We start from the raw sequence: 26,554 nt of genomic DNA, 5'->3' as shown, positions 1-26,554 counted from the left end.
TTTTAAGCTGCAGAAATGTACTGAAGGTGAGTTATATTTTATTTCATTTCATTAAAATATATTTTAAAAACATACTGTGTAAAAGAATTAGGATTCTCAATAATTTATTATTTACATTAACAAATTCCATTTGACTGTTATTCTATAGATAGAAACAAAAAGTCTGCAGAAGGGAGTTATATCAGCTTCTTCAGGACCAAGCAAGCCTCTTTTCCAAGAAACATGCCCAAAAATGCATTTCTTCCCATTTCAATCCCTTCAAATTAATATTTGCAAAAAGATGGCAAAAAGCTCAATGAAAGGTCGTGTTGGTGAGTGTTGAGCACTCACAATGAGAGCCAGGAATTTGGGGTGCTCTGCAAGGGAGAGACCCCGAGGAGACTTTAACATTGCACTACTCAACAGTCAAGAGGCTGCAGGGCCCAATCCCACTCTTGCTCCCACTGTCCTATCTGTGCTGAAATCTGTGGCATTACACAACAACGAGGCCTGCAGCTGACCCCTCCAGGAAGATCTCAGAAAGCTGGACAGACTCCTTGAGACAGGGTGGCAATGGAGAGACTGTTTTTCCTACCACTGTAGGCACACTGCAGCTTATCATTCCTTTTCAGTCCAAACACAACGTAAATCTCAGTGTCTTCCTTCCCATCCTCTGGGAAGAAATATGCATAGGGAATTATCTCTCTGATGTAAACATCTGTAAGCACCATTCACATATGCTGGTCCACATGAAAAAAAAAAATTATCAAAGTGCCGGCCATAGCCTTGACCCTTCTTAGCAGAGCAGCTCAGCTTTCCCATTAGCTTTCAGACTTCTGAAATCATCCGGGTACCCAAACATCATGCACAGTTCATTGCAATGCCAGCTGCTGTCTGCTTTACTATTCCAGGAAGGAGCAGTCGCCCTTTCAGTGATTATACAAAAGCCCATGATTAAAAGAAGTAAAGCTGTCAGCTCATGTGTTCTGTTTCCTGGAGGCACTCAATGGTATTTCTGACATCTCGTGTAAGGCACCAATCATCCGGTAGCTGAGCAAAAAGCGACCCACGAGACCTCCATTAAGCAACTGCAGAGGGAACTGGCAAAGTTCAGCTGGTTTGCTTGTCTTCCTGCTTACAAAGCATAAAAAGTGTGGTCATGCCATCTGAGGAAGTTTCTGGTGGTATCCTGAAAGAGGAAGCCTCAACTTGCACCACAGGGAGCACAGGTGACAGTGTGCTACAGCTGCATCAGGGTGGCAATTCCCATGGACATAGCAGAGATTTCCTTGATCCCCAGGAAGCCTCTACTGCCTTGCTTTCACAGAAAGTGAGTTTGTTGTCAGCAGCAAAGCAGATAACTCCTTACAAGATGTCTCCTTACAAGATAACACACAACAGAGGACCACACTACAAAACCAGCTTTGTGGTGCTCTTGCTGCAGCTTCCCTGCTGTTGGTCTTGTCTGCACAGCCTTATACACAGAGATGCAACGCCAGAGATAGCAGAGCCTATGGACGAAGAGGTTGGCTGGATGCTGGCTGACTGCACCACTGAGCAGCCTCAGTCCAGAATGTCAGTCTCAAATGGGACTAGGTGGTAGTATGTCAAATTGGTGACATAAGCTGTTGGATCATCACTGTCTTCCAGCTCTGAGGTAAAGTCACTAACACTTTCAAACCTGTGGAGAGATGAAAAAAAACACCAAAAGGCATTAAGTCATTTAGAAAATCAATGGAATTGGAAAAAAAGTACTAAGGGAGTGGGAGAAGTACTTGGAGCTGATCCCATCCGCACCTCCTTCTCCTCCTAGAATCATGTGGCTATGACTAAATGCATATGACTATGCTGCACCATGGCCAGTGAGAACCATGGTGCACGCAAGCAAGTAATCTTGTCACCCCTGACTTTCAAAGCTACTAGTGAGGAAGGAAGGAAGGAAGGAAGGAAGGAAGGAAGGAAGGAAGGAAGGAAGGAAGGAAGGAAGGAAGGAAGGAAGGAAGGAAGGAAGGAAGGAAGGAAGGAAGGAAGGAAGGAAGGAAGGAAGGAAGGAAGGAAGGAAGGAAGGAAGGAAGGAAGGAAGGAGTTGGAAGAGTGAATCACGCAGTTGAAGTCCACATCCTTCTATTTTGTTCCTACAGCATGTGGCAACAACACAAAACGCCTCAGTTCTCACTTAAAAAGTGAAAAGGAAACTGCCTTTGTTTCCCATCTGAATTTGGACTCTCAGCCTTTCACTTCACAGGCACCTTCTCTGGGTTTGGCTTTTGTAAGAGGTCAAGTGTCTAACACAGGTAGGAAAAATGGCTATAGCATCCCTCCTCCAGAGTCTTGCTGTCCTTCCCATGGTACAAGACTTCGGTTTTGACAAGCAAAGGATCTCGAAATATAAAGAGATTCTCAAATTTGGTTTCACTTGTCTTGGTATTTTCCTCCCCACTTCCCAACACCTGTTTTATAACCTGAACTTTTGCAAGGATTACCCACTGTCTCTTACCTACTCTCAACCAGAAGGCATCAAGCTGTTAAAATCTACACTTTTCTCAGTTACACACATTCCCATTCCAAGAAGGCTTGAATTTCTGCAGTAAGAAACATCATCTTCTTCCTAGATAGCCTAATACTTAAAGGCAGTCACTGCAGGCAAAGAACTAAATTTCAGCTCAGTTCTAAAAGGGGGTTGAAGAATTGTAAAATTTCTTTTTCTCAAACTCTCTTTAATATTTTAAAAGAACTTTCATTCACTATGATAGAGTGAGAAATAAAAGGAAATAGAAACTGAAAAATTGCACAAGATAGAAATAGAAATTATAACCTAGCTATGACTTTCAGCATCTGTCTCTAACACCTTTATCAACCTAGCTGGCCTACTTCGGCTCTCTGAATGGCAGATAAACAGATGAGCTTTAAAAGAATTAATATTTAAAACTGCATCTCACTTACACATAAACTAGTTAGACTTTTTAGATAAGTGAAAAAACTGCAGACATCCTTCTAACCTCACCCTGAGGGTTTCCTGAGTGAAGTATTTCAGAGGACCTGAAGAAGAGTGGTAGGGTAAACAGGTAAGTCTCCCACTCCCATCTCTTCCCAAAACTTTATTTAGAAGTATAATGGGTTATTGGATAGCCTGAGCTATACATCCTGCAATGTATGGCCACAGTTCTTCCTTTTCCATACTCCTTCCTGGTCCTTCTCATCTCTTTTTTTTTTTAAACTATGAGAACCAAAATAGAGAACATTATTTTGAGCAGAAACTCATGGATTTTCTCCTGTGGTGCTGATGCTTTGCTCTTCACTTTAAATGAAACAGCAATGAGACTGAACTTTGAACGTTTATTACCCTCATTCCTCCTGTCCCTCCAGGCTGTTTGCTTGCCTGCGTGTGTGGGAACATGTGCACAAGGGAGTTGACTTGGTATCTTGCAAACACTTCCCAGATCACGTTGTGCTTTCTTATGGACTTCAAGTGATCCAGAAACAACAGATTATGAAATACCAGTGGGGCAGACAGTGAAGAAAGCGGAAGAGGAGTCAAGGAGGCTATTCAGATTCTGCTCTCTTTCTCTTGTCAGCATAAAGCTACATTATTCATGACCGAAATAACCTACAGATTTTGTGGTTCTCCAGCCTCAATGATCGGTTACTACAAGCAGAATGTGAGGTGCAAAGGAGTGGAAGTCAGATGCTGTGGCTCAGCAGGAAGCTTTTCTTGCCACCGAAAACGAAGTGTGTGCACAGCAGTCTGCAAAGCACTGCTCTAGAGTGCTCACACAAAACCAAACTCAATAAACCAGGATTGTTTACTACAGTCAGCAGCTGTATACAACACCAACAGTCAAGATGTTTTGTGCTGTTACCAACAGGTCGTTTTCTCAAACTCTGCAGCTCTACTATGGACCTGCAGATTCCTAAATGTCCAAACTGCTGCCCTTAATATTTTTTCCTCAAAGTACCTTGACAGACACACCACCTTTTGCAAGAACCTATTTCTTCTGTTGTGAGACAAAATTCTTTCTCATTTTAGCCTCTGATAATGCATTAGATTTGCTACTCAGATTCACCAGGAAGAAAAGGGAACAACCATAGAAGCTAATGGCTTGAACAGGCTAGCTAGATAAAAAACTGGTGGCTGGGCTTCAAGAGTGAGTGATGGTGAATGGAGTTAAATCCATTTGTAGCCATTCACAAGTAGCATTTTCCTGGGCTCAGTTTTGAGTCCAGTCCTGTTGAATATCTTTATTGATGGTCTGGATGAAAGGATCGAGTGCACCTCCTGTCAGTTTGCAGATGACACCAAGCTGAGTGGGAGTGCCAATGTACTGGAGGGTAGGAAGGCTTTCCCAGAGGGATCTGGACAGGCTGGATTGATGGACTGAAGCCAGCTGCATGAGCTTCAGCAAGATCAGGTGCTGGGTCCTACACTTGCATCACAAGTGACACCATGCAGAGCTACAGGCTTGGGGCAGAGCAGCTGTAAATCTGCCAGGCAAAAAAGGACCTGGGGGTGCTGGTTAACGGCAGCTGAACATGAGCCACCGTGTGCTCAGGTGGCCAAGAGGGCCAATGGCATCCTGGCCTGTATCAGAAATAGTGAACAGCAGGACCAGGGCAATGATTGTCCCCCGGTACTTGGAACTGGTGAGGCCACGCTTCAAATCCTGAGTCCAGTTCTGGGCCCCTCACAGCAAGAAGGACATTGAGGTGGTGGAGCATGTCCAGAAAAGGGCAACAGAGCTGGTGAAGGGTCTGGAGCACAAGTCTGATGAGGAGCAGCTGAGGGAGCTGAGGTTTTTTAGGCAGGAGAAGAGAAGGCTCAGGGGAGGCCTTATAACTCTCTACAACTGCCTGAAAGGAGGGTGTAGCCAGGTGGGGGGCTGGACTCTTCTCCAGGTAACCTGGGACAGGGCGAGAACTAAGGGCCTCAAGTCATACTAGGGAAAGTTTAGACTAGACATCAGGAAAAATTTCTTGACTGAAAGGGTTATCAAGCATTGGAACAAGCTGCCCAGGGAAGTGGTTGAGTCAGCATCACTGGAAGTATTTAAAAGATATACATATTGTAGAATCATAGAATGGTTTGGTTTGGAAGGGACCTTAAAGATCAGCCAGTTCCAACCCTCCTGCTATGGGCAGGGACACCTTCCACTAGACCAGGTTGTGCAGAGTCCCATCCAGCCTGGTTCTGGAACGCCTCCAGGGATGGGGAATCCACAACCTGGGGAACTTGTTCCAGTGTCTCACAACCCTTATCTAAAGATTTTCTTCCTGATATCTAATCTAAACCTACTCTCCTTCAGCTTAAGGCCATCCCCCCTTATCCTATCACATGCCCCCATGAAAATTCCCTCTCCATCTCTCTTGCAAGCCTCCTTCAGGTACTGGAGCAAATTTGCCTAAAAGGAATCTTATCCAATGCCACAGACTCTGCTGCTGGCCTAGAAGATGGAATTGCAAACAGTCTTGGCAGAGAAAGGTACCTCTGTAACAAAACCAAAGCAGAAGTTCAAATGCATTTATTTACCACCTTTTTCTTTCAAAAGAACTACTCTCCAAGAGCCACACAGAGAAGGACTATTTATGCCACATGCATGCTGAGCATACTGGCTTCACCGCATTTTGCAACAGTATGGTGTACTGCCAACTAAAATCAGAGAGAAAATGAAGGAAGCAGAAAATACCTACTTCAGAACAATAGAGTAAGCAACTGCAACTTGGAAAAGTGCTGTGGTTTCTTTTGCAACAAATATGAGACATTTCAGCTGATGGATCACTGGGCAGGTAGCACTGCAGGCTACCACAGCTAACCAGTATAGGGAATGAGCACTTCCTGCTGAAGCTTCAAGCACTTTTTCCCAAAAAATACAGGTTTGCTCTGCAAAATGTCCCATTCAAGTTCAGCAGCAGCCAAAACCCTGAAGTCATAAAGAGTTTAATGCAGCTGAAAGGAAAAAATTCCCATCTGAAGATATCAAGTCACAAGGAATTAACTCTGATTTCAGGGTAGAACACACCATAAATCCAATTTTACTGAGACCAAAAAGGAATAGCATAGGATTTGACAGATTTGAAAGTTTCCTTTCTGGGCTAATAACATACATTTAAACCAACAGTATAGAAAATTTCTGCTTTTGAAAAAGGTTCAATTTTTACAAAACAGCTGTGCTACACTGGTTCCATTATCTCCTGGCTATTACCGCTTGGCTATAAAATACAGCTGCAGGATGGGAAAATTTAGGGCACCATATAAAACACACACATGCAATTTATTAGCTTCTTGACTCTTGACTTCACATCCTTTGGAAAGTTAAACCACAAATGCACAAAGTCAGGCTGTTACCCTAGAATAATTTCTTCCACCAGTTTCTGGGAAGCTATGCCTGCCATTCAGTTTTTATCACATTAGTATTTTCTGGCCTTAAAAGTCTCTGATTTTAATGGGATGACAGATAATTGCAGTTTCTGATGCCAGGTAAGTTTTGCTTGGGCTGGAGCACATTTTTAAAATCAAAGCTAGTTATAAATACTTTTTAAATCAATTTTTTTAATAGTCAATTAAGGCAGGAAAAGGCTTTCTTTGGTAATTTTCTCCTATGATTTCTCTCAGTACAAAGACTGATCCACTGTGAACTATAACATATAATAATTTCTAGGTATTGGCCTTCCAGAATTGGCCTTACCTCTAGTGTGCCATTTCAGCCTCATTATTACAAGCTTATAAGCTTAAATGGTGTTAGCAAGGTCAAGGTTCAAAACGCTAAGTGATAAGTTAATAAAAAGACTTCAAGAAATTATATCAGAGCCAGAGATACTCTCCAGCCCCGACAAAGTCTTGCCAAGCTCTAAACCTTGTTACAGACTGGCAATGACCACATTTCAAATATAGCAATATAGATCACAGCATTCAAAGATCAAGGCTTTTAGTATTCTGTTTCCTTAATTTTTCTGGTCTAATGAAAAAGTAGATTAATGTTCCTCACCAAAAATATTTAAATGCTTCACTACCTGAAGCTCACTGAAGTATCACCTGGTATGACAGAAATCTGTAGGAGCAGATTTCCATCAATACTATGTTTGAATATGGTCACTGACTTAAGACCTGCATGAATCAAGGAATCACAGAATGGTTGGGGTTGGAATGGATCTCTGGACAGCATCCACTACAACCCTCTGACAAGGCAGGGTCACCCAGAGCAGGTGACACAGGAACACATCTAGGTGAGTTTGGAATGTCTCCAGAGAGGGAGACTCCATTACCTCCTTGGGCAGCCTGTTCCAGTGCTCTGCCATCCTCAACATAAAGAAGTTCTTCCTCATGTTGAGGTAAAACTTCCTGTGCTTTAGTTTATAGCCATAAAAGCCCTCCTGGCTACAGGTTTCTGGCCCCAGAATACCTACATATATGAGGAAGCAGAACTTAACAATAAGAACAGTCTAACTTGCCTTTCCCCTAAGGAAATACACATGCTACCCCAAGTCCTAGGTGAGCAGCTGCTGACCTTTGTTCAATTACTTTCAGGGATGTGTTCCCCTCTGAGGACAGTGTTTTGCTTCCCAAACATCTCACTACCCTTTGTAGCAGGATATGCCATTTGTTAGGATGTTTGAGTTTCCAAGTTTGGCCTCAAACCAGCTCTCATCACAGTCATGAGAGGACAAAATAACTCTGTTCTCCCTTGGCAGCACCCCTATGGCAACCTCAGTTCTTTTTTCATACAGAGAGGTTTGAGCACTTTGGGATCAATCATTATCTCATTTTATCCACTTTAACAGGAAATTGCTGTGAAGTGTAAGCAATCAGGCTCAGTAGCCTTTAACCAGTCAGGATGACAGCTGTACCAGTCTTGCTCCTAGACAGACAATAACATTTTGCTAGGGGGGTGGGGAAGCTACAGCTTATCTGAAGGTGACAGCATTGCTCTTGCTCAAACTCCACTTACAAATGTTCTGCTGAATCTACATCCAGGTGCTTCTCTTTTCCATTAGGTATACTGTGGTCAATGACTATTGTTTCAGTGTTGGCTAAACAGAATCCATTTGATCGCATGATTTCTGTCGGGAGAAGAAAGAAAACAAGATGAAAAAAAAAGCTGGAAAACAACTGTGTATCATATGTAATTGACATGGCTATGAACTTAGATGTGTGCATGACATTGAAAATCTGCACCTGAAAGCAGGAATGAAGGGTTGGTTTCACAGCTTCTTACATCTGCAAGCTGCCAGCGCTCAAGCAAGTTTATTCACCTAATCAATTCATGACACAAAGCATCTACCAAATCATAATTGTATTTTTCTTAGACAGTCCCAGGCTTAAGCCAGTTAAGCAAAAATAAAGAAGACATAAAAAGGGAATTAAAAAGTGACCTTACAAGTTAATTCAATCACCAACTCTAAGTCATGTAAAGCAATACCATGTTTTGCACTGCCTTTGACCCTGCTTATTTTGTTTCTCACGGTGTTAGAAGCCTCCAATACAGAATATCTAAAATTTACACCTAATTCCACTTACTTACTACCATGGGGAGGATTGATAATTAAAGAATAGTATTTGATGTGAATGAGAAGTTAATCCACATCTGTGCTGTATGGAAAGTCAAACTAGGCAAGTCACAAGGATTTCTTTCAGTCACAAAATTTTAGATGAAGCTAGGACCACCAGAATAGAATAAATGCATGTTTTTAAAAAAATCAGCACTGACTTAAGTAAGATAACTCTTGGTCTGCCTCATGGCACCAAGACCCTCTGTTACAGCCTTGCATTATCAGCACAACAAAAAAATTAGTCTGTGGCAGAAAATATGGTAGGCAGAACACACACAAACAAATTTCTGCTACATATACAGTTCATATAACAAACAGGAGATGAGAGAGGAGAGAGGAGGTAATTTTTTTTAACATTTACATGTTTCTACATTAAGGTAAAGCCAGAACTCACTTCCATATTTTTCTTGAGAGCCATCTTTGACTTTCAGTCTGTATTTTACTGCAACTCACTTTAGCAGAATACATTTGGGGGTTGTGAAAACACTGAACCCCAGCAGAATCACACTTCACATGACTCATCTAGAGCCAGCATATACGTAAAATAAGATTTACACCATAAATTCAAATTCAGTTTTCATCTTAGAGAGCAGTTCTTTCTCTCTTCTCCATCACTTCCACTCTGAGCACGACCATGTGGGGTTTGTTTTTTCAGAGAATACAAAACATTTTTGCCTGCTTTTCCAAGACTACAAGCCAGGTAGAAAGCTGCACTAACAGGAATGCCAGTATTTTCCTAGTGTCCTTGACTTGACCTAAGAGGAACAGCGTTTCACTGCTGCATGAACTGCCTTACCCATTATCATTTACTGCCATCTACTGACAGTGCTGCCAGATACTGAACCATTTCCAGTGTGCAACATCCAGATGAGGCAAATACCAATTAATATCAAATTTCCACCTATGTTCTTAGCATTAATGGCAGCAATCACTTGAATGACAAAATTAATTACCACAAGATGCTTTTGCATAGCTGCATAGTAGGAGAATCTTCCTCCAGTTAATTAGGTATTACTCATCACTACCAACAATAATTTAGAATTAAAGCATGCTATTATTCAGCTGAGATAGTTTCCATAGCTCCTCTACATAGAGGCTGTCAGGAGGGCTCCCTTTGCTGCTAACTTCTGTCCATCAGACAGGCCCCCTTGTCTGAATTGAGGTTCATCTTGACTGTCTTCTCTCTGTTTTACCCACCATGTGCCATACTCAGTCATGCACACACAGAGTACATGTCCCCTGATGGGGTGCACACCCTCCCAAAAAGTGTATGAAAGCATTCCACACAGCAAAAAGCCCCAAACCAGAGCAATGCTCCAGCATGTAACCTACGCAATTCCAAAGACATTTATTCTTGGTATTTGGTGTTTCCAACAAGAGCAAGGAAACACCAACAGCAGTCACCCCTTGAAACATTTTTAAAGTATTTAGTTTGTAGTTCCTTTGTTTCATAATGGGCACGATCTAGGATCCATTTTGCAGCTCTGGTCTCACAGAGTAGCAAGATACTTCAGACAAAACCCATGAATGTGCTTTCAAGTGTCTGTCCTGAGAACATTTCTTGGTGTTCAGGAGTAAAATGTATGACCATGTGCAGCTTTTGGAAGATGACTAATGGCAAGAGCATATACAAGAGAAAGTTTACCAGAGGTTTCCACATTGACTGAAGACATCATCCAAACCTCCCTAGCCACAGGTGGAACATGAGATAAGCATGTTGGCTCCTGTTTCTTGTACCCAGGAAGTCAAACCTGCATCACCTCACTTTGCAATGTGGCCCTGGGGGCTGTTTTTTGCACTGCAGTCTGGGCTTGGGGCACCCTACAAGAAGGCACCAGCCCAGACAGGCTGGCAAGACCACACTTCTCACTGAGGCTCTGTGCTACACAATACTCATAAACCATCTTCCATTCAATTAAAGGAATATTTTTTTAACAGAAGACAGATTCATTTAGAAGCAGAGCTAAGGATCAGTTACTAATTGTTTACCCTGTGTATGAGATCAAGCCTTAAACTCCACTGTTAACACCTTTGGCATGTTGACACACTGACTGGCCATTAACTGATACTTCATTAGTATCTGTTGCAGTGGGGATACTGCAACAAGTATCAAAGAAAACTGATACCAGTTCCTTGCCAGACACTTTAAACCTTGGAGGACTGTGTAGTATTCCACTTTAATTAACCCTGAATAAGCTCTTCTGGTGACACAAAACCTGGAGTTGCCATTAGGCTCAAGCAAAATACTTCAGTGCAGAAATACAAAACCAGGCACACCAGAAGTTCACAGGCCTTTTGACAACGGTCAGTAGCAGATGAAGAGGGGAAAAGCTACAAGAATAGGCAAGGACAGGCTCTGCACTTTGCCCACTAGCAATCTGTAGTTTAGGAATTTCCTATGTCTCCACCTGCGACAGGTTTCAATGTACTTTTCCTCCACTTGCTTGTCTAACTCCCTTTTGAAGTCACTTCTGCTTTCAGTTTCCCCATATCCTATGACAATGAGTTCCACTCCTTAACTATGCTTTGTATGGAAACGAAACAAAACAATATTACAACCTTGCTTTTGTTTGCTTAAAGCCTGTTGTCTGTCACTGATATTGGATAACTATAGCTCTTTTGTCATGAAAAGTACAGGGTAATTGACCTCCTTCTATTCACAACTTTGTAGACTTCCATCATACCCCTATCTGTCATCTCTTCTCACAGGTGAAGTGTCCCTCTTTGTTTAACCTCTTTCTTGGAGAAGCTGTTCTACAACTTAGATCCTCACCTTTTATTTGTATAATTTTAAATTCTATTATACCCTGAGGTGGAGAAACCAAAATTGTGCATATTGTATTCAAGATGGGGTTGTGCTCCTCTCCTCTGTTCCCCCCTCCTTTTCTAGTAATAGAATCTAAGTCTCACTGCTGGTATTTGCCCATTGCTAGGCACCAAGCTTACATTTCCACAGAACTGTATCAATAGCCTCAAAATCTCCTTTTTAAGTGGTAACAGCACCATCATAAGTGATGATATGCAGTAAGGACTGCATTTTCCTCACATTCACTGCATTGCATTTGTCAGCCTCCCATTTCACCTGCCACTTTAATGCCTGAATGCACGTTGCATAGTATATCAAGGCTAATTATATGTTCTATATCACAAAGCAGACTATTGAGAACTATATTTTGTATTGTTGATAGAGAAATAATAATGGGAACAGCAAATAAATTAATTTTCATTCTGTAATTCTTGTGTCAGCTGCAGGAAGTTAACAACTCTTACCTGATATTTTAACTGGACTTTGAAAGCTTGGCTGAATTTTATGGACATTGTCATTTTTTAGAACTTGGTCCAAAGGAGATCTTTCAAAGAATGTGAGGACAACTTCAGACCTTGAATACTTAAAAAGAGAGGAATAAAAAAAAAAAGACAGCCATTTTTAACCAGTAGTTTGTTTTGTCCCTCTTCTCCATTTCAACCCCTTCATAGTATGACAGGAAAACTTATTACAAGCGACAGCTTGGAGGCATCATTACACAGTTCTGGCACTCAGCATTTTCCAAGTTAATAAATTGCTGCTTCCTTCAGAGTTTGGCAACCCTGCCCATCACATTCTAATCTGCATGAGAGTGCATGTCACCATGAGGGAGGAGTCAAGCTGGGCTAAATTGGAACTTGGCTAACTCACCTTCCAGGGCATGTTTATAATAGTCTTCAGAAGCTTTTCCACTTCATTAAGTCTGGCTTCTATATCATGGGCTTCTTTTATTGTGATAAGCCCTAGAAACAAAGTAAACAGATCATAAGCATAAACAAAGGCACACTTACTCACACTTTAGCAGCCAGAAGCAGCCCCACAGGAAGATGTGGAACAACCTCAAATATGCCTCCCAGAAATGTTTTTTAATGCAACTGATGGTAAAGTGTGCACCCCAAACTGAGGTGGGTATAGTTTACAAGCAGAGCTGCAAGCCTGACACAAACTCAGCTGTTTATGACCATATGTAGGAATTGCAAAACAAGCAGAAGTAGAACCACCTACTCCCTCACCCACAGTTTCACTACACAGCATTTCCAGCAGTGATAAATAAACAGCCCAATTTCTGATTGCAAGAACCATTACTCGTCCTTATTTTTTCTTGTGTAAATAAAAAGCAAAAGAAAACCCAAGAAAACTGAAAGACACATCCTACAAATAAGAGAGAAAAAACAAACACAAGCTAAACAAAAGGCAGTTTTGTATTTCTCTGACTGTAAGCCCCAATGAGTGGTCCAAGGAGAGTGGTCAGTGTCATGTTCTTCAAGTGTAAGATCACTGTTAGGATTTTTTTCATATCATCAGTCACTGAATTATCAGTGCTGCAGGAGGGATTAAGATGAAAATTTTACTGTCCAATATCCAGAATGATGCATTACAATGCAATATTGAATTTCTCAGAATGGCGATCTTAAACACTAACACCATATTTTGTATGTCTAACCTGCAGGGCACCTGTTATTTCCCCCACCTCTAGCAGACTGAAGGAAATACAGCACAGGTTATATGCATGTTCAGGGCATATGAGGAGAAGTAAACCCTCAAAATCTCACATCCCTCTAGTGGGCCTTTTATTGCTGATATTTGCAATCTACTTTTTCCTAACCAAATTATCATTTAACCTCTACATTTGTGTATCTTTTCCAAGGAGCAGGATATACCCATGAAAATTAAATACCTAGAGAAAATGAAAATGATACACCCATGAAAATGAAATACCTACAAGAGAAATTATTAAATATAACAAGCCACGCCAAACAAACAACCCAACAAAAAGCTGGAAAAGACACAATAAATCAAAACCATCAAAATTAAAAATCTGCAAAGCAGTCTGTGAGAAAGCACTTCAATATACTACAATTGTGTTAAAGTAAGTGTATCTTCATCTCCCTATTCAAAAGACAAACATAGAGCCATCAAACATGCAGTGTGGGAACAACGTCCACAAAGTTTCAGTCTGCACCAGTCCTTGCTGTTTGCTACCAGCGAGATACAATCCCATACAAACTTCCCAGACAAAAGTGTGACTAGTAAGCTGTCAGCTCTCCTCCAGTTACAGCTCTAAATAAAACAGAGATTGTCTCCAAAGCAACCAGGTTTACTTGACAGTTGTCCCACAAAAGTTGCCTGCTTGTATAAGCCTTTCTCTTCCTCAGCAGTCCTTCATTTTGCCTGTATTTTCAGCATGGCTATTGCCTCACCCCAGCACAACTCTGCCTCTCTCCTGACAGCAGAGCAATGCATACCAGCAGACATGTAAGGAAGGTGGTGTGTGTCTTGCTTTGGCTGGTGTACACTACAGTCAGGGAGCTTTGCTTGGAAATTCTCTGAGAGGCTGTAAATGTGAATAAACTCATCTGCATGGGTCCACAGACTGGGTATCAGCTGGGCTGTGTTTGACACTACAGAGATGAATTGCAGACCAGCACCCTTCATCCTCCTAACTCCAGGGTGTGTGCAGGCTCGGGTGGATCTGCTTCACCCCTCCACAAATATGTTCCCATCCCACATTTGAATCAAGTTCAAATTTTCAATGAAAGTGCTTTCACCTTTCCTAAAAGAAAAAAAAATCTGCCAATGGTCCCACAGCTCAGACACCTACCCATGATGTTAGAAACACACTGCTGGCCCTGCTGGAGCCCACATCAGAGGAAAGAGCCAGCCACCCTGATGCCAGCTGCCATAGGGTGCCTCCACTTCTCCTGCTGGTCTTGATCCACTCTGCATAAACACTGATATAGTCAGAGCAGAGACTGCCCAGCTGTGGCTCCCACCTTGCAAACGAAGACCTCATTGCCAATCCACCAGGAATTCAGCATTCAACTGCTCCCTCTCAAATCTGCCCTCAGTCTCAGACCCTTTCCCAGATAAGCACTCACTGTTGGAACCAGTATTTTACTAGGAAGAGGGATACTTTCAAACAAATGAAGATATTCAGACTGGGAGGTGGAGAAAAAGGAAAAAAAAAACCCTAAACCACCTCAGCAACAACCCTGAGCATTCATTCCATGAGGAAAACCAGCCAAGCAGTCAGGATTTCTCTCATTAGTAATCAGGGAAAGCATCTGCAGCTCCACACGGCCTTTTTATGCTTCACCAAGAAGTCAGACAAGGCTGTCAGCCTGTTGCACTGTCACAGATCACCCTGGGGGAGGTTTTACAGCTCCTTGCATTCACAAGGAATTTCCAGCCCTGGTATATTATCTCCTTCCACCTCTTGGAAAGACACCAGAATGCAAACCCACACTCCAACTTGGAAACTGGCACAGAAGACTTGTAACATCTGACACCATAAAAACTGTTTCTTACTGAAGCTTTCAGTAATATCAAAACCAAAAGCAGACAGCGTAGGAAGGAGGGTGATACATCTGCCTGGACAGCTTCCTATATCTGTGCTTAATGATTACAGATGCACAGCTTTGGGGCGTAAAGCTGCTGACCTTAAATGAATTCTCCATACAGGGAGTTCAATTTGGCCAGGCTAAAGCCTTTCTTTTTGTACATCTACAGCCCAAACACACAGAAACCACTTGACTGGCTATATACACGCATTTTTTTTAAACCTGTAATTTCTTCTGCAATTCCATGAAATTTGTAAGGCCCTCATTTATCTTAATTCTACAAGTCTCTGTTTTTAAAAGTTAACAGATGCTCTTGTGGTTTTCAGTTAGTCATAGACCATGATCCCACAACCCGAGGAACTGCTCCCAACCCCACAGCCACGCTAACCAGAGTGAGGCACTGCCTGCCCAAGCAGCCAGGAGGAGTGGAGGTCCTGGTCCCTCCTTTCCATCCCTTTCAGCACTCTGTAACTGGCTGCTGTCATCAACCACAGCACCTACGTGCATGAGAAACACTGGGGTTTCGCAAGGTAAAGTCTCTAGTGTCAACACTGGCTTAAGGTGCTCCCATCCTCCCCTGCACCTCATTTCCTCTCCCACACCACAACACAGAGCTGCTTCTGCTTTGCCAGCACAATTAGGTGAGCAGCAGGGAATACCTCAAACCACTCCTGTCAAAGGCTTCACCTCAGGAAACCGCAGACTCCACAGAAGAAGCAAGAGACTACAGGCTAGGATGCCCCATACCAGCTCCTTTCTCACCCAGGCAGTATACTAAGTTTGAGAGGAATCTGAATTAGTGTAAAAAATGGTCACAGAACCGCACCCAAGTTTCCAGGCCTATTCTTCACTTTGTGGGGGTTTCTCCCCTGCCTGTCTTCTTTCTCCTGTTTGGAATATTTGTCGAGGCAGAAAGAAAGAGGAAAAAAAGCCAGAGACTGATGTGGGCTCTCCAGACGCTGGAAACGCCTGAACAAACAGACACACAGACATGCCAGCTGACACCACAGACAGAGCCCAGCACTGCCTCCATTCATTAACCCTGACACAAATACACCAAAAGGTGGATGCATCTGGAGTGCATGGAACACCCTGGCCACATACGAACCATCCATACAGCAGCTACAACATTCTCCAAGGCTGTTGTCTCTGCCCATGGGCCATAAAAACATGTCTAGCCTGTATTTCCATCTGGGGCTTTTACTCCCCAAGAACCCTTACTCCGTTTCCTGTAAAATAAAAATAAAATACCAGTAAAGTAACCAGTATCCTGGAACCAGTTGTCTTTTCTTCACTTGTTCAGTCATGCAACAGAGCTGAGCTCAGAGCTGGGAAATTTGTTAGTGAGGTCATGGTGAAAGGCTGTTCTCATGCCTTTTCCTCGGCTCTGGCCCTTGTCTGACTGCTAATGGAAAACACACATAAACTCCTCCCAGGAAAACTTTGCTCTCTGCCTTGTTACCCATTGTTACTGTGCTTGGACAATTAGCTATTATTTCAAGTGATTTAAATGCTACGAACACCTCTGTTTATAGGGTTTGAGGTAAACTGGAGTCCCACTGGCTCCTTTTTTTACCACAAACCCTGCTGCCAAATACCACAAACTTCTAAGATTCCTTCACCCTGCACACAGGGGAGCCAACAGGCTGGGTGACAGGAGGGATGACACTGCCTAACCCAGGGTGGCACTCACCTGTGCCTGGGACATTGCTTTGGCAGGGTTCTGCTGTGTACACAGCCCACATAGTCAGTGACCTCATTCAATCCCTTCGACATTTTCTCTGCCCCTTTCCAGACCAAGAGCCCCAGGCAGAGTCCTTAAGACTGAAAAGGATTTGCTTTCAGCTCAAGACCAAGCGTAGGTAGCAACTTTGCGCAGAACAGCATGTCTGGAAAAGTACAGCATGAGCAGCACCAGAGGCCTGTAACATTCTTCCTGCCCTGGGTCCCTGGTGCCGGGGCAGCTGCAGGAGGCTGGGGGAGCAGGCCAGCAGCTGTGGACCTGGCACACTGACTCACAGCGTGGGAGAGGGGCCCAGAGCTGCACACAGGCAGGAAACGAGCTCAGCAGCAGAGAAGAACGAACTGAGAGCCAACTCCTGATGTAAACACACAAGCCTTGGTAGGGCTGTCCTATTACTGCCATGTGAACCACCAAATCTGCAACTAATGACATCCTAAAAACCACAGATAATCCACTCTGTCCTTCTAGCACAGGAAGCAGGACAGGAATTGCTGCATGTGCTTCATGGCTCATCATGAAATCACAGAGCAGTCCTGACAGTCAGTGTCCATGATGAGCATTGTCTCAAAAATCCTCTAGTGCCTTCCAAGGAAGGGTAAGTTCATGCCCAAGTCAAGTCTCCTATGTCATGTCAACGATGACACACAGAAGTCTGTTTTTCTGGAGATATGTTGCTATGTACAAGTCACTATGTACACATGATCTCAAACCAGGGGCAAACCCTGTCGCTCCAATCTGAAGGTTTACACTTCTTGTTTATGGTCAGGGACAGGAGTAAAGAATGTCCAAGAGATACCCTACTTTCTTAAAATCAGTTCTATATGTACAGAGAGCTGAGCAAGAGCAGAAGCTGAGGTGTAATTTCCGAATATGTAAAAGATGGAATGCCAATAGTCCTAAATGCTGTGTGTTTTAGTACACAGATGAAGATTAAAGTTGCATTGAGCCCCTCTCATCTAATCCTCTCTCCATCCCCTATAGGAATACTGTAGAGTAGGTATCAAAGGGAAAAAAGGAGTAACCAATAAATTGAGAGAGAAATCCTACTGTGTTCTGCTAATCTACACTCCAAGAAGGATTTGAGGCTTATGGATTCAGATCATGAGTCCATCCTTCTCTCTTTGCACAAGACCCCAAGCAGCAGTTAAGGATTTCAAATCTTTAGGGAAGACATGCAAGTTGCCTTGCATGGAACACTGCTATTCTGCTCTCTCTCCTGGCCAGACTTCAACGGGAGATGTGCCTCCTTTTCCCCAGTTACAGTATTCATCAACACTGCAATGCTAAAACTTTTTTATCCTTTTCCCTCATTCCTCCTTCCCCTCAGATGTGTTCTAACCCTTGTGCACACACACAATCCAGGAGGTAGATGGAGCAATAGAAGGAAGGTCCTAGTCATTAAAGAAGGTACACAAAATCACAGAATAATGTTAAATAAAAGAGTCTAATTTGATTCATCCAAGAAGGCCCAGATCCTAAGTCAGATCAGGCTGCTGAGGACCATATCCAGTTGACTTCTAAAGAGACCCACAGACAGATACTCCACAGAAACATGCAGAAACTGAGGCCACTCATCTGGCACATGGATCAGGGCTGAAGGACAGCCCAGCCCCATTTTTTCTGCTGTTTTGGTCCTTTGCACTGCTTTCTATTTCCTCTCTCTGCTGAATTGGGTTGTCTCAACACCATTTCAGCTGTCATTTTCCCCTGCTTCATGGCCACCGTACCTTGCTCATCCTAGCAGCTGCCCAGGTAGCATCCCTCCTCACTGCAAACATGTGTTCCCTCAACCTTGCCACCTGGCATAACTGTGGCATTAGCTACCTCAGATTGGATTCTGAAAAGGCCAAACCACCTCCCACTAACAGCTGCCTCCTCTCTGATGGAGGAGATGAGGATAAAAGGTTGCTGAAGGGCAAAGAAATATCCAGGGGTATGTAAAGGCAGGAAATTTAAAAAAAAACAGCAGATGGGAAAGCCTGTTTCACACAACTTTTCTTCAATAACTGCAGAAATAACACCACAGAAATCCCTTCAAGTCCAAAGACTTGATAAGATCCAGAGAAGGGCAGATAATTATGGGCAATCAGGGATGTTAGATCTTCAATTACCAGAGACCAGGACTGTCACTTTTCTGGTCTCTGCCTGTTATTTATGCCGTTTTCTGCAGCATCTGGTTCTCATCACCAGGGACAGGATCCTAGAGCTAGCTACAGCACTGGCCTGACTTAAGTCTGGCAGCTCTAACAACTCTTTGATGCCTCTTTGCTAATTCTACAACACCCCTCTCTTGGGGCAGACACACTTGCCCCTTCCCCTTGTGGGGAAGTTCATCCATTTCATGTGACAGGAGTCACTACAGGCTTTACAAAGGATTTGCTATTGATGCAGTATCATTGACAAGATCCATCTTGGTGGCATTACTGAGGGAGCAGCTAAAAGGATTCAGCAGAGCTGAAAAGAGGGGTGGGTGTAGGGAGGTGGACTTTTGACATTTATCACATTGCGCTGCCCTTCTTAATAATGAGGAACAAAATTTTTACAAGAGGTATCAGTAAACAAAATGCATGTGAGTCACTCCATATTTTCAGAAGTTCCACTAGGTAGTAACAAACATACTGAAGATACTGAGATAAATCTGTTTGTTGCGGAAAGAGGGAGAGCTTTCAAAACCCTGCCCACACCTTTCTTCTTTTGCAGTTCATATGAAGCAGATGCAGGATGGGGAAAAGTCCTGTCCAAACAATTGTCCAACTGAAATGCTCCAGAGTGAAAGTTGTCACCATGATCACCTGAGGACTCTGGCACACTCAGGCACCCATGCAAAGAAAAGAGGCAAGGTAAAAGCAGAGAAACCCGGACCCTCAAGATGATGGGTTTTCCTATTATTAGTTATGGGATCTCCCAGGATCTTTGGAAGGGATGGCACATCTTGGTGGCAGAGCTCAGCAGACAGGCTTTCCCCACAGAGTTCCCTGTCTTGATGCCTGATGAGCCACAAGAAAGAAGAAGATGTCAAAGACACGTAAGAGTGAACAAAGCCGTCAAACCCTGATGGAAAATGCAAGCTTCTACAACCATTTTTAGTGCTGATTTCTTATCAGGTGAGAAATGTCATGAAAAACACACCTCGTTTCCATTCCTTTCCACCAAAAACTTCCCTGACACATTTGTTCACCACAAAAAGGCAACTTGTGTCTAGCTTTATAACAACACAGCCAGCTTCATTTATCTCCATCATTACAAATGAACCATGAAATTCAGCTGATAAAAAAACAAACCCAGAAGCCACAAACTTAATTTTGGTTATACAGTTCTGCTAGAGCCTGATAACCAAGAGCTGCATCCTTTGTCTGCCAGACAAGCTCTGAGCAAGCTCCACTAATGAACTGTTGACAATGTCAACAATGAAAAGAGCACAATAGATGCAGTGTATTTATCTGTATTGTCACAACACCGAGAAACAGCTGCTGTCCATAGAAACCACTATGCTGCTTCTGCAGAGCTCCCTCTTCTCATAAATCACACTCCCAGATGGCCTTGTAAACAACAACAACTCTGTAATGCAGCATATAGAAAACTAAGTTATGAATGCAACATTTGCAAGCAAACAATGTTCCTGGGCTGGCTCTTTGGGAACTGCCTTCTGTGCTGTGCATGTCCTTCCAATGGCAACCCTGGAGGAGTTTCCCACTGGAACACAAAAAGCAGCTGATCACCTGCTTCCCGCAGGAAGCAGCCACCCCAGAGGCAGGCACAAGGCTCGGAGCTAGAGCTGATAATGATCCTCTGTGAGGGGCTGCTCAGGTCTGCTGCAGATGAAGTGACTGCCTCTACGCTACGAGTAGGTGCAAGGTTTCTATAGGAAATCTCCACCACTACTGGAAAACTTCTATGGATGGACAGAGGTTGAGCGACAGCAAGGTGGAAGGGAACAGAGGAGTCCTGCAGAGCCATAGATAATCATGGATGGCAGCACACCAGTGAGGGGAACCTGGAGGCAAAGAAAAGGAACAGAAAGCAGCTCAGGGAAAGCAACGTGGAGAAGCAGAGAGGAAACAACAGAAAGAAGAGCAAGGGGAAAAATGGCCATGACAGAGCAGAATGAGTCAGAGGAGGCACAGAAAGGAGGAAGATGAGAACTTTGGGAAGAGAGGCCCATTTAGTAATAAAAGAAATCTGTCAGTTTCTGATTTGGCAGCTCAGAGTATCAGAGCAGGACCAGGCACTACCCATAGGTACAATATGAACAGTTACATTGGAAGAGCATCTGAGCCTCTGTTCTGATAACAAAGGCAACAAACAAGTGCAGAGGAGGATTGTCAAAAGCCACCCTGCCACTCCAAGGGCAAAACAAATCCCAACTTTGAAAGGCTGCTAATTTGCTCTTTTGGCTTCCTTAAGGGGTTGATTCTGCCCGCACTGAAGTCAGAGGTGAGTGAGGTATGTGACTGCTGACTGCATAGAAGCTGGCTCAAGTTCTAGGATAAATCTTAGATGAGACCTCCTCACAAGTAGTATTTAGAGAAAATAGTAGGGGGGAAAAAAAAGAAAGAGTCCATTTCCAGATTTATACCTCACTTTTGCTGTCTATTTGGTCTGTTGCAACTATTTCTATTTCCATCAAATTTAAGTCAGCTTCTAAGTCCATAGCTCTGCCTTTCTCATGAAAACTGATTTAAATTCAAAAGTAGACTTTGCATAGAGAAACAGACAGTTTAGTAACATTAGGCTGTGTTCACTGCAGGAGTGAACGAGCCTGTGTTTTCCTGTGATCCTGTTTTGTACATTTGCCTAGAGCAAGGGACAGGCACATTTCAAAGACAAATAAAATACTGGCAAGTTACTGGTAACATGACAGTGAATTATCCTTAGTCACCCTGCAGGTATGCACGTATCTAACCTTGTTTACCAGCTTCCTAGTGAGATGCCTTGTGTTGCTGAACGTCCTTGGCCTTTAGCATCATTGTACACTCCAGATGCAGAAGGTGCACTCTGCCACGTGCTCTTATTAGTTATCAAAGACAAGACCAGACTATGTGAATGCCATACTCCCTCCTGGGACCTCCCATCCTGTCACATCAAAGAAAGTCTAAGATGAACAGCCACTGCAGACAGCTACACGTCCCATCCTCTCCTCTGCAATCTCAAAGCACTCAGCAGCTCCAACAAATAAGGAAGGGGAGAGCATTGTGGAAGCCAGTCCAGGAGGATGAGGGGTCAAGAAAGGAATGTAGAGGATGGTTTCCTCGTGTTGAGCAAGAAAAGGAGCACACTCCTGCTCAGCATGAACTGTGCTGAAGCCAGCAATAAAGGTAACAACCAACTCTTTCTGAAATTGCTGACGTTTTTAAAATAAAAAAACCCCAACCTTCGTTTAAAAAGTTAATAACATCAAATAGCTCAAGCTTCCATTCTCACCGTATCACTTAAATGTAACACACTGCAGCTTGACTGAGCTGTAGGATAATGCTAGACCTTTTAATGCTCCTTAGGCAAATCTGTAGGGACTTTGGAGTCCTTCAATGCAATGCAAATTTGGTTTGCAACACTTTATCACTTCCTCCAGATAAAAGGCACAGCTGATATTCACCTTCTTTCATAAAGACCAAAAGAAACACACACATATATACAAACTCACATACATATGCATATACCTTTGTATATACATAAAAATACACACAAATGTATATGACTAAATGCTAACACACACAAGAAAGGGCATTTGTCAGTTGTTTTTATTGGGTTTCATATACTGAGCTTCACTGTAAGCAGCAGGACATCTGCCTTTAAACAGGACATTAACCATGCTTACCCCATGAATTTTGTAAAGATTGGACATGCCCCATGCAATCTTTTCTTGCAAATACAAATCTGTGATACAAAGCTTTGCATCAGTGTCACTTAGTTAAACTCGACTTTGTCAAGTTATCAGAGGCTGTGGCCAGCCAATTTAAAATGTTGATATGATGAAGTGCTCTCTAGGCAGAGAAGCATACTCTGCAAAGTAATTTTCTTTAGAGCAGTAGCAGCATAATTTCAAATAGTGTATTGCTGAAATTGTGACGCACGCTGTAATTGCTTAGAAACTACTCCTGATTTTTATTCTGTCTCTGTTGCAAAGTTAACCCCCACCCCCTCAACAAGCTAAACAGATCATAATCTGCTTATATTAACTTTTGATTTTTCAAATCCTGAACTGATGCTTTGCTCATTCCCAATTCTACTGAAGTCAGTGCGCCTGTTCCTGAGATAAAGGTAAGTCAAGGTTGCTGGGTCTAGGTTTTAGGCAGGGATTGAGCTACACTGAGGATGGTTAATCTTTTTCAGTTGTTCATGCATGAATGGTGTATCTACCTGGGACTGTCAAGTAAAGCCAGTGCAAGGGACTATAATCCCATCTGGCTCAAACTGCACAAATAATGCTTTGGAGAGAAGTGAAAAGAGTTTAACACTTCGCAAAAGCTCTGGCAGACCTTGAGACAGGAGAGGAACCATGCTTGCTTGAGAGAGGCGCTGAGGAATGAGATGGGCTTTAGGATAAGGAGTGGCTCCTGTACGTGGGGAAGGAGCACTGGGAGGGGCAGGAGGCCAAGGATCGAGTCTGTTTGCAGCCAGACACAGCACGCACCCCAGCCCAGCTGCCAAGCTACTCTTCAGAGCCCAATAAAGCCAACAAGAAGGACTACTGGCACCCTGGGAGGTCAATTTTAAGTCACAGTGACTCTGGCAGGTGCTGTGCTCTGCACGCCACAGGCAGGCTCGCTCCAAACCTACCCAAATATCCTCAAAAGCCGTGGCCCAGGTGCCACATACACTTGAAGACCATGTTGCTTAGAATTTACTGCCACTCAGCACTACTAAAAATCACACTTGCAGTACTTTGGGTTGGACACACTGGGTGGGTAACAAGCTTTTGCAGTACTTTAGATCCCTGGTCAGCAACAGAAATGCATGAGGCACTGTTTGTGCCGGCACACACCAGGGCTGAGAGGTGGAGTCTGGCGTCCTCAGGAACAGCCCCATTCCCAGCCTGCACCCAAGCGGGAGGAGACAGCCCCCCTCCGGCACCCAGCCCTGCAAGCATCTCCCGCTCGCACCCCGGAGCGAACAGGGGCTGCGGGGCTGCGGCCGCCCCGGCTCCCTTGCGCCCATCCCCGCCGTCTGCAGAGGGCACTCGGGGCCTGCGAGTGGCTGCGGAGCTCCCGGGGCCGGCGGGGCCGAGCTGCCACCTCCCGGCGGCGGGGACGGGAAAGCCCAGCGCCGGGCGACACAGGCCGGGGAGCGGGCTGCGGCTGCCGCGACACAAGGAAGCGTGGGAGAGGGAAAGGTACGAGCTCTTTCATGTGAGGCATATAAAAAACGCAGACCTAGCCCACCACCAGAGGTTAGGCATCTGGCAGGACCATGGAAAAAGACCTGCCTCACTATAAACACCTGTCAGAAAACATCCTTGGGGAGTCAGCCCGGGAGAGATCGCCACCGGCAGGGAACAGAGCCCGCTGTCACACAGGGACGGCCCAGGAATGAAGTTCGGTGGGTTTACACCAGTATGAGAGGTGCAGACCCAGTTCCGAGAAGAGCAAAAAGCAGACCCTCTGCAAGGGAGTCCCACTAGCAAGGTGAGAGGCTAAGTGAGAGCTGGGGAAAACTTCCCTATCCTCTCACAGAAAAAAAACAGGCACAGAATATCGGGTTTCCCCTGTTCAATCAAACCATTTCCATGGTAACTCAAACAAGTGGGGAGACTGGAAGTGCCAGGCATACACCCATTTTCAGATGACTGGATGCTCCTCACCACTCTACATACTTGAAATACGTCAGAGTAGAACACGTAACTCTATCTAAAAAATATCCCAAACATTAAACAAATTAAACCAAACCCCCAAGACAGCTTGGGTACATCCTGTTTCTGCACAGCAAGGCCTGAGCATGGGCAACATCCCTCGAGTTGGTTAATCCGCTTCAGAAACTGGAAGAGAACAGACGTCTCTACAACCGCTGGTGCAATTCCCGTTTCACAGAAGTTATGCGAGGAATTATGCCAGCTCCCAGAGTTGCTCCTTCCCCTGGCAAGCGCCGCAGCCCTTTTTTTCTTTTTGCCATCTCCTTGTGGCAAACAACATACCAACATGCGGAGATTTTTCAGCTACACCCTTTTTCCTGATAACCACCCCCCAGCCCTTCCTCGGGGAGCCCAGAGGAACCGGAGAGGAGCAGCGCGAACGGGGACCCCTCTGCTCCCCCAGCCCAACCTAGCCCGGGGCCGCGCAGCCGGAGACAGCAGCAGCGATACTGAGGTCTCCTTCCTGCGGGGGCCCTCGGCTCCAGCCGTATAGTCAAAAAAGCAAAAAGAAGAAAAAAAAAAAAAAAAAAAAAAGGAGAAACACAACTCAACATCCCGGGAGGAGTTTCCGACCGCAAAACGCCCCCGCAGTTTTTCGGCCCCCCCGCCCCGTCCGGTTTCAGCGGCTCCAGCTCCTCACCCCGCTTCCCTCCGCCGAGAGGGACCGCTCGCCCTTCCGTCCTCCCCGCCACCTCCACCCCTGGGGAAGCGGCGGCGGCCGAAACCCGCCCGCCCGCGGAGCAGCGAGCGCCAGGCCCGCGGAGGCTGCTCAAACCTTGGAGCAAGGGGGAGCGGGACAGCTCGGGCCGGTCCTCAGGGAAGGAGTCGAGGAGCCGCTTGAAGAGGCGGCCGAGGTCGGAGTAGCTGCGGTGCAGGTAGAGGATGTTGCGGTCCGACCACTCGGTGCGGATCTCGTAGAACTCCTCCTCGTCGCCCTGCCGGCTGATGATGAGCCGCCGGATGCCGTTCACCCAGCAGCCCCGCACGTACATGTTCACCAGCGAGGTGCCCTCAAACACGGCCGAAGCCATCCCGGCGCCGCCCGCACATCCCCCGCCGCCGGCGCAGGGCGAAGCGCACCGCCCCGCGCCGCCGTGGCCAAGTTAAGAGGAGGAGGAGGAAGAAGAGGAGGAGGAGGAGGAAGAGAGAAGGGGGGTGCCACCCGCCGCACGGCCCCCCTGGCCCGGCCCTGCCCGCCGGGGCTGCGTCGCCTCCCGGCGCTGGAGGGCGGCTCGCTAGTGCCTCATAGACGGCGGCCGCAGCGAGGGGACGGCCCGGGCACCCTGCCCCGCCGAGCCCCCGGTGCCGAGCAGGACGGCCCTCACCCCCTCCGGGGCGGGGAGCAGGGTGGCTCGGCCCCTTCTTCCTCGCAGAAGGAAGGCAGGGTCCCTCCCGTCCAAGGCGGGGGGATACTCCCCGTCCCGGCCCCGCAGCCAGCGCCCACCCCCTCCGCCGAACCCTGGGGGGGCGGGATCCTCCTCTTCCTTCTCGGGACGTTTTCGTAGACACCGCAGACATGACGAGGAATTTTTTTCCCCTCCCAGTAACCCCGAAGGTTTTTTTTCTGTTTTTATTTTTTTTTTTCTTTAAGCCTCCGTCCCGGCCAGCTGAGGGAGGAAGAGGGAGACTGCCAGGCTGTCAGCAGCCAGCAGCGCACAGGGCGGATCAGAGCCCCTGTTGTGTTCCGGGAAACTTCGATGGAGCCCCCGGCAACCGAACCTGCACCTCCGGCGGGGAGGGCGGCCAGCGCAGAGAGGAAAAACAGGAGGAAGGGAGTACACAGCTGGTGCTTGGGACTCCTTCGGCATTTTGATAATAGTCGGGCCGGATGGCATCCCTGAAGGAGCCTCCAGCAGCATCCCATACCGGAGAGAGATGGGGAGGTCTGTGCTGCAAATACAGTCCCTCATTCCCACCGGGACCCCACGCCATGCACTGCCCGAACGCCCAGAGAGCGGGGCACGGGGAGAGCTGGCGGGGGCCGCAGCAGGCATCTGGCAAAACCGGAGCTGCACTGTAGAGCAAGGAAGTGTGTGGGAGATGCCTGGATACCTGCAAATGCCTTCAAGCTGCAGGGT

General features: G+C 45.3%; 1 protein-coding gene across 1 annotated transcript; it reads right to left on the bottom strand.

Annotated features, from left to right (window-relative positions):
- On the bottom strand, positions 1-25,894 carry PXDC1 (PX domain containing 1). The gene is made up of 5 exons (XM_069008198.1): positions 25,252-25,894; positions 12,197-12,288; positions 11,791-11,908; positions 7,920-8,031; positions 1-1,660 (listed from the first exon to the last, which is right to left on the bottom strand). Exons 1-5 carry the CDS (start codon positions 25,505-25,507, stop codon positions 1,543-1,545), a joined length of 696 nt encoding a protein of 231 aa, XP_068864299.1. The 5' UTR covers positions 25,508-25,894; the 3' UTR covers positions 1-1,542.
- Positions 25,895-26,554: the final 660 nt, after the last annotated feature.

The sequence above is a fragment of the Aphelocoma coerulescens genome, chromosome 2 (assembly GCF_041296385.1).
Source record: "Aphelocoma coerulescens isolate FSJ_1873_10779 chromosome 2, UR_Acoe_1.0, whole genome shotgun sequence".
NCBI classification, from domain to species: domain Eukaryota; kingdom Metazoa; phylum Chordata; class Aves; order Passeriformes; family Corvidae; genus Aphelocoma; species Aphelocoma coerulescens.
Note: the sequence above shows the minus strand (reverse complement) of the source record. Positions and strands in the feature narration are given on the sequence as shown.

Coding starts and splice junctions, on each gene's coding strand:
- PXDC1 (XM_069008198.1), bottom strand. CDS start 25,507: ATGGCTTCGGCCGTGTTTGAGGGCACCTCGCTGGTGAACATGTACGTG. Junction 11,909..12,196: donor TTATAAACATGCCCTGGAAG/GTGAGTTAGCCA, acceptor TCTCTTTTTAAG/TATTCAAGGTCTGAAGTTGT. Junction 8,032..11,790: donor AAGTCCAGTTAAAATATCAG/GTAAGAGTTGTT, acceptor TTCTCCCGACAG/AAATCATGCGATCAAATGGA.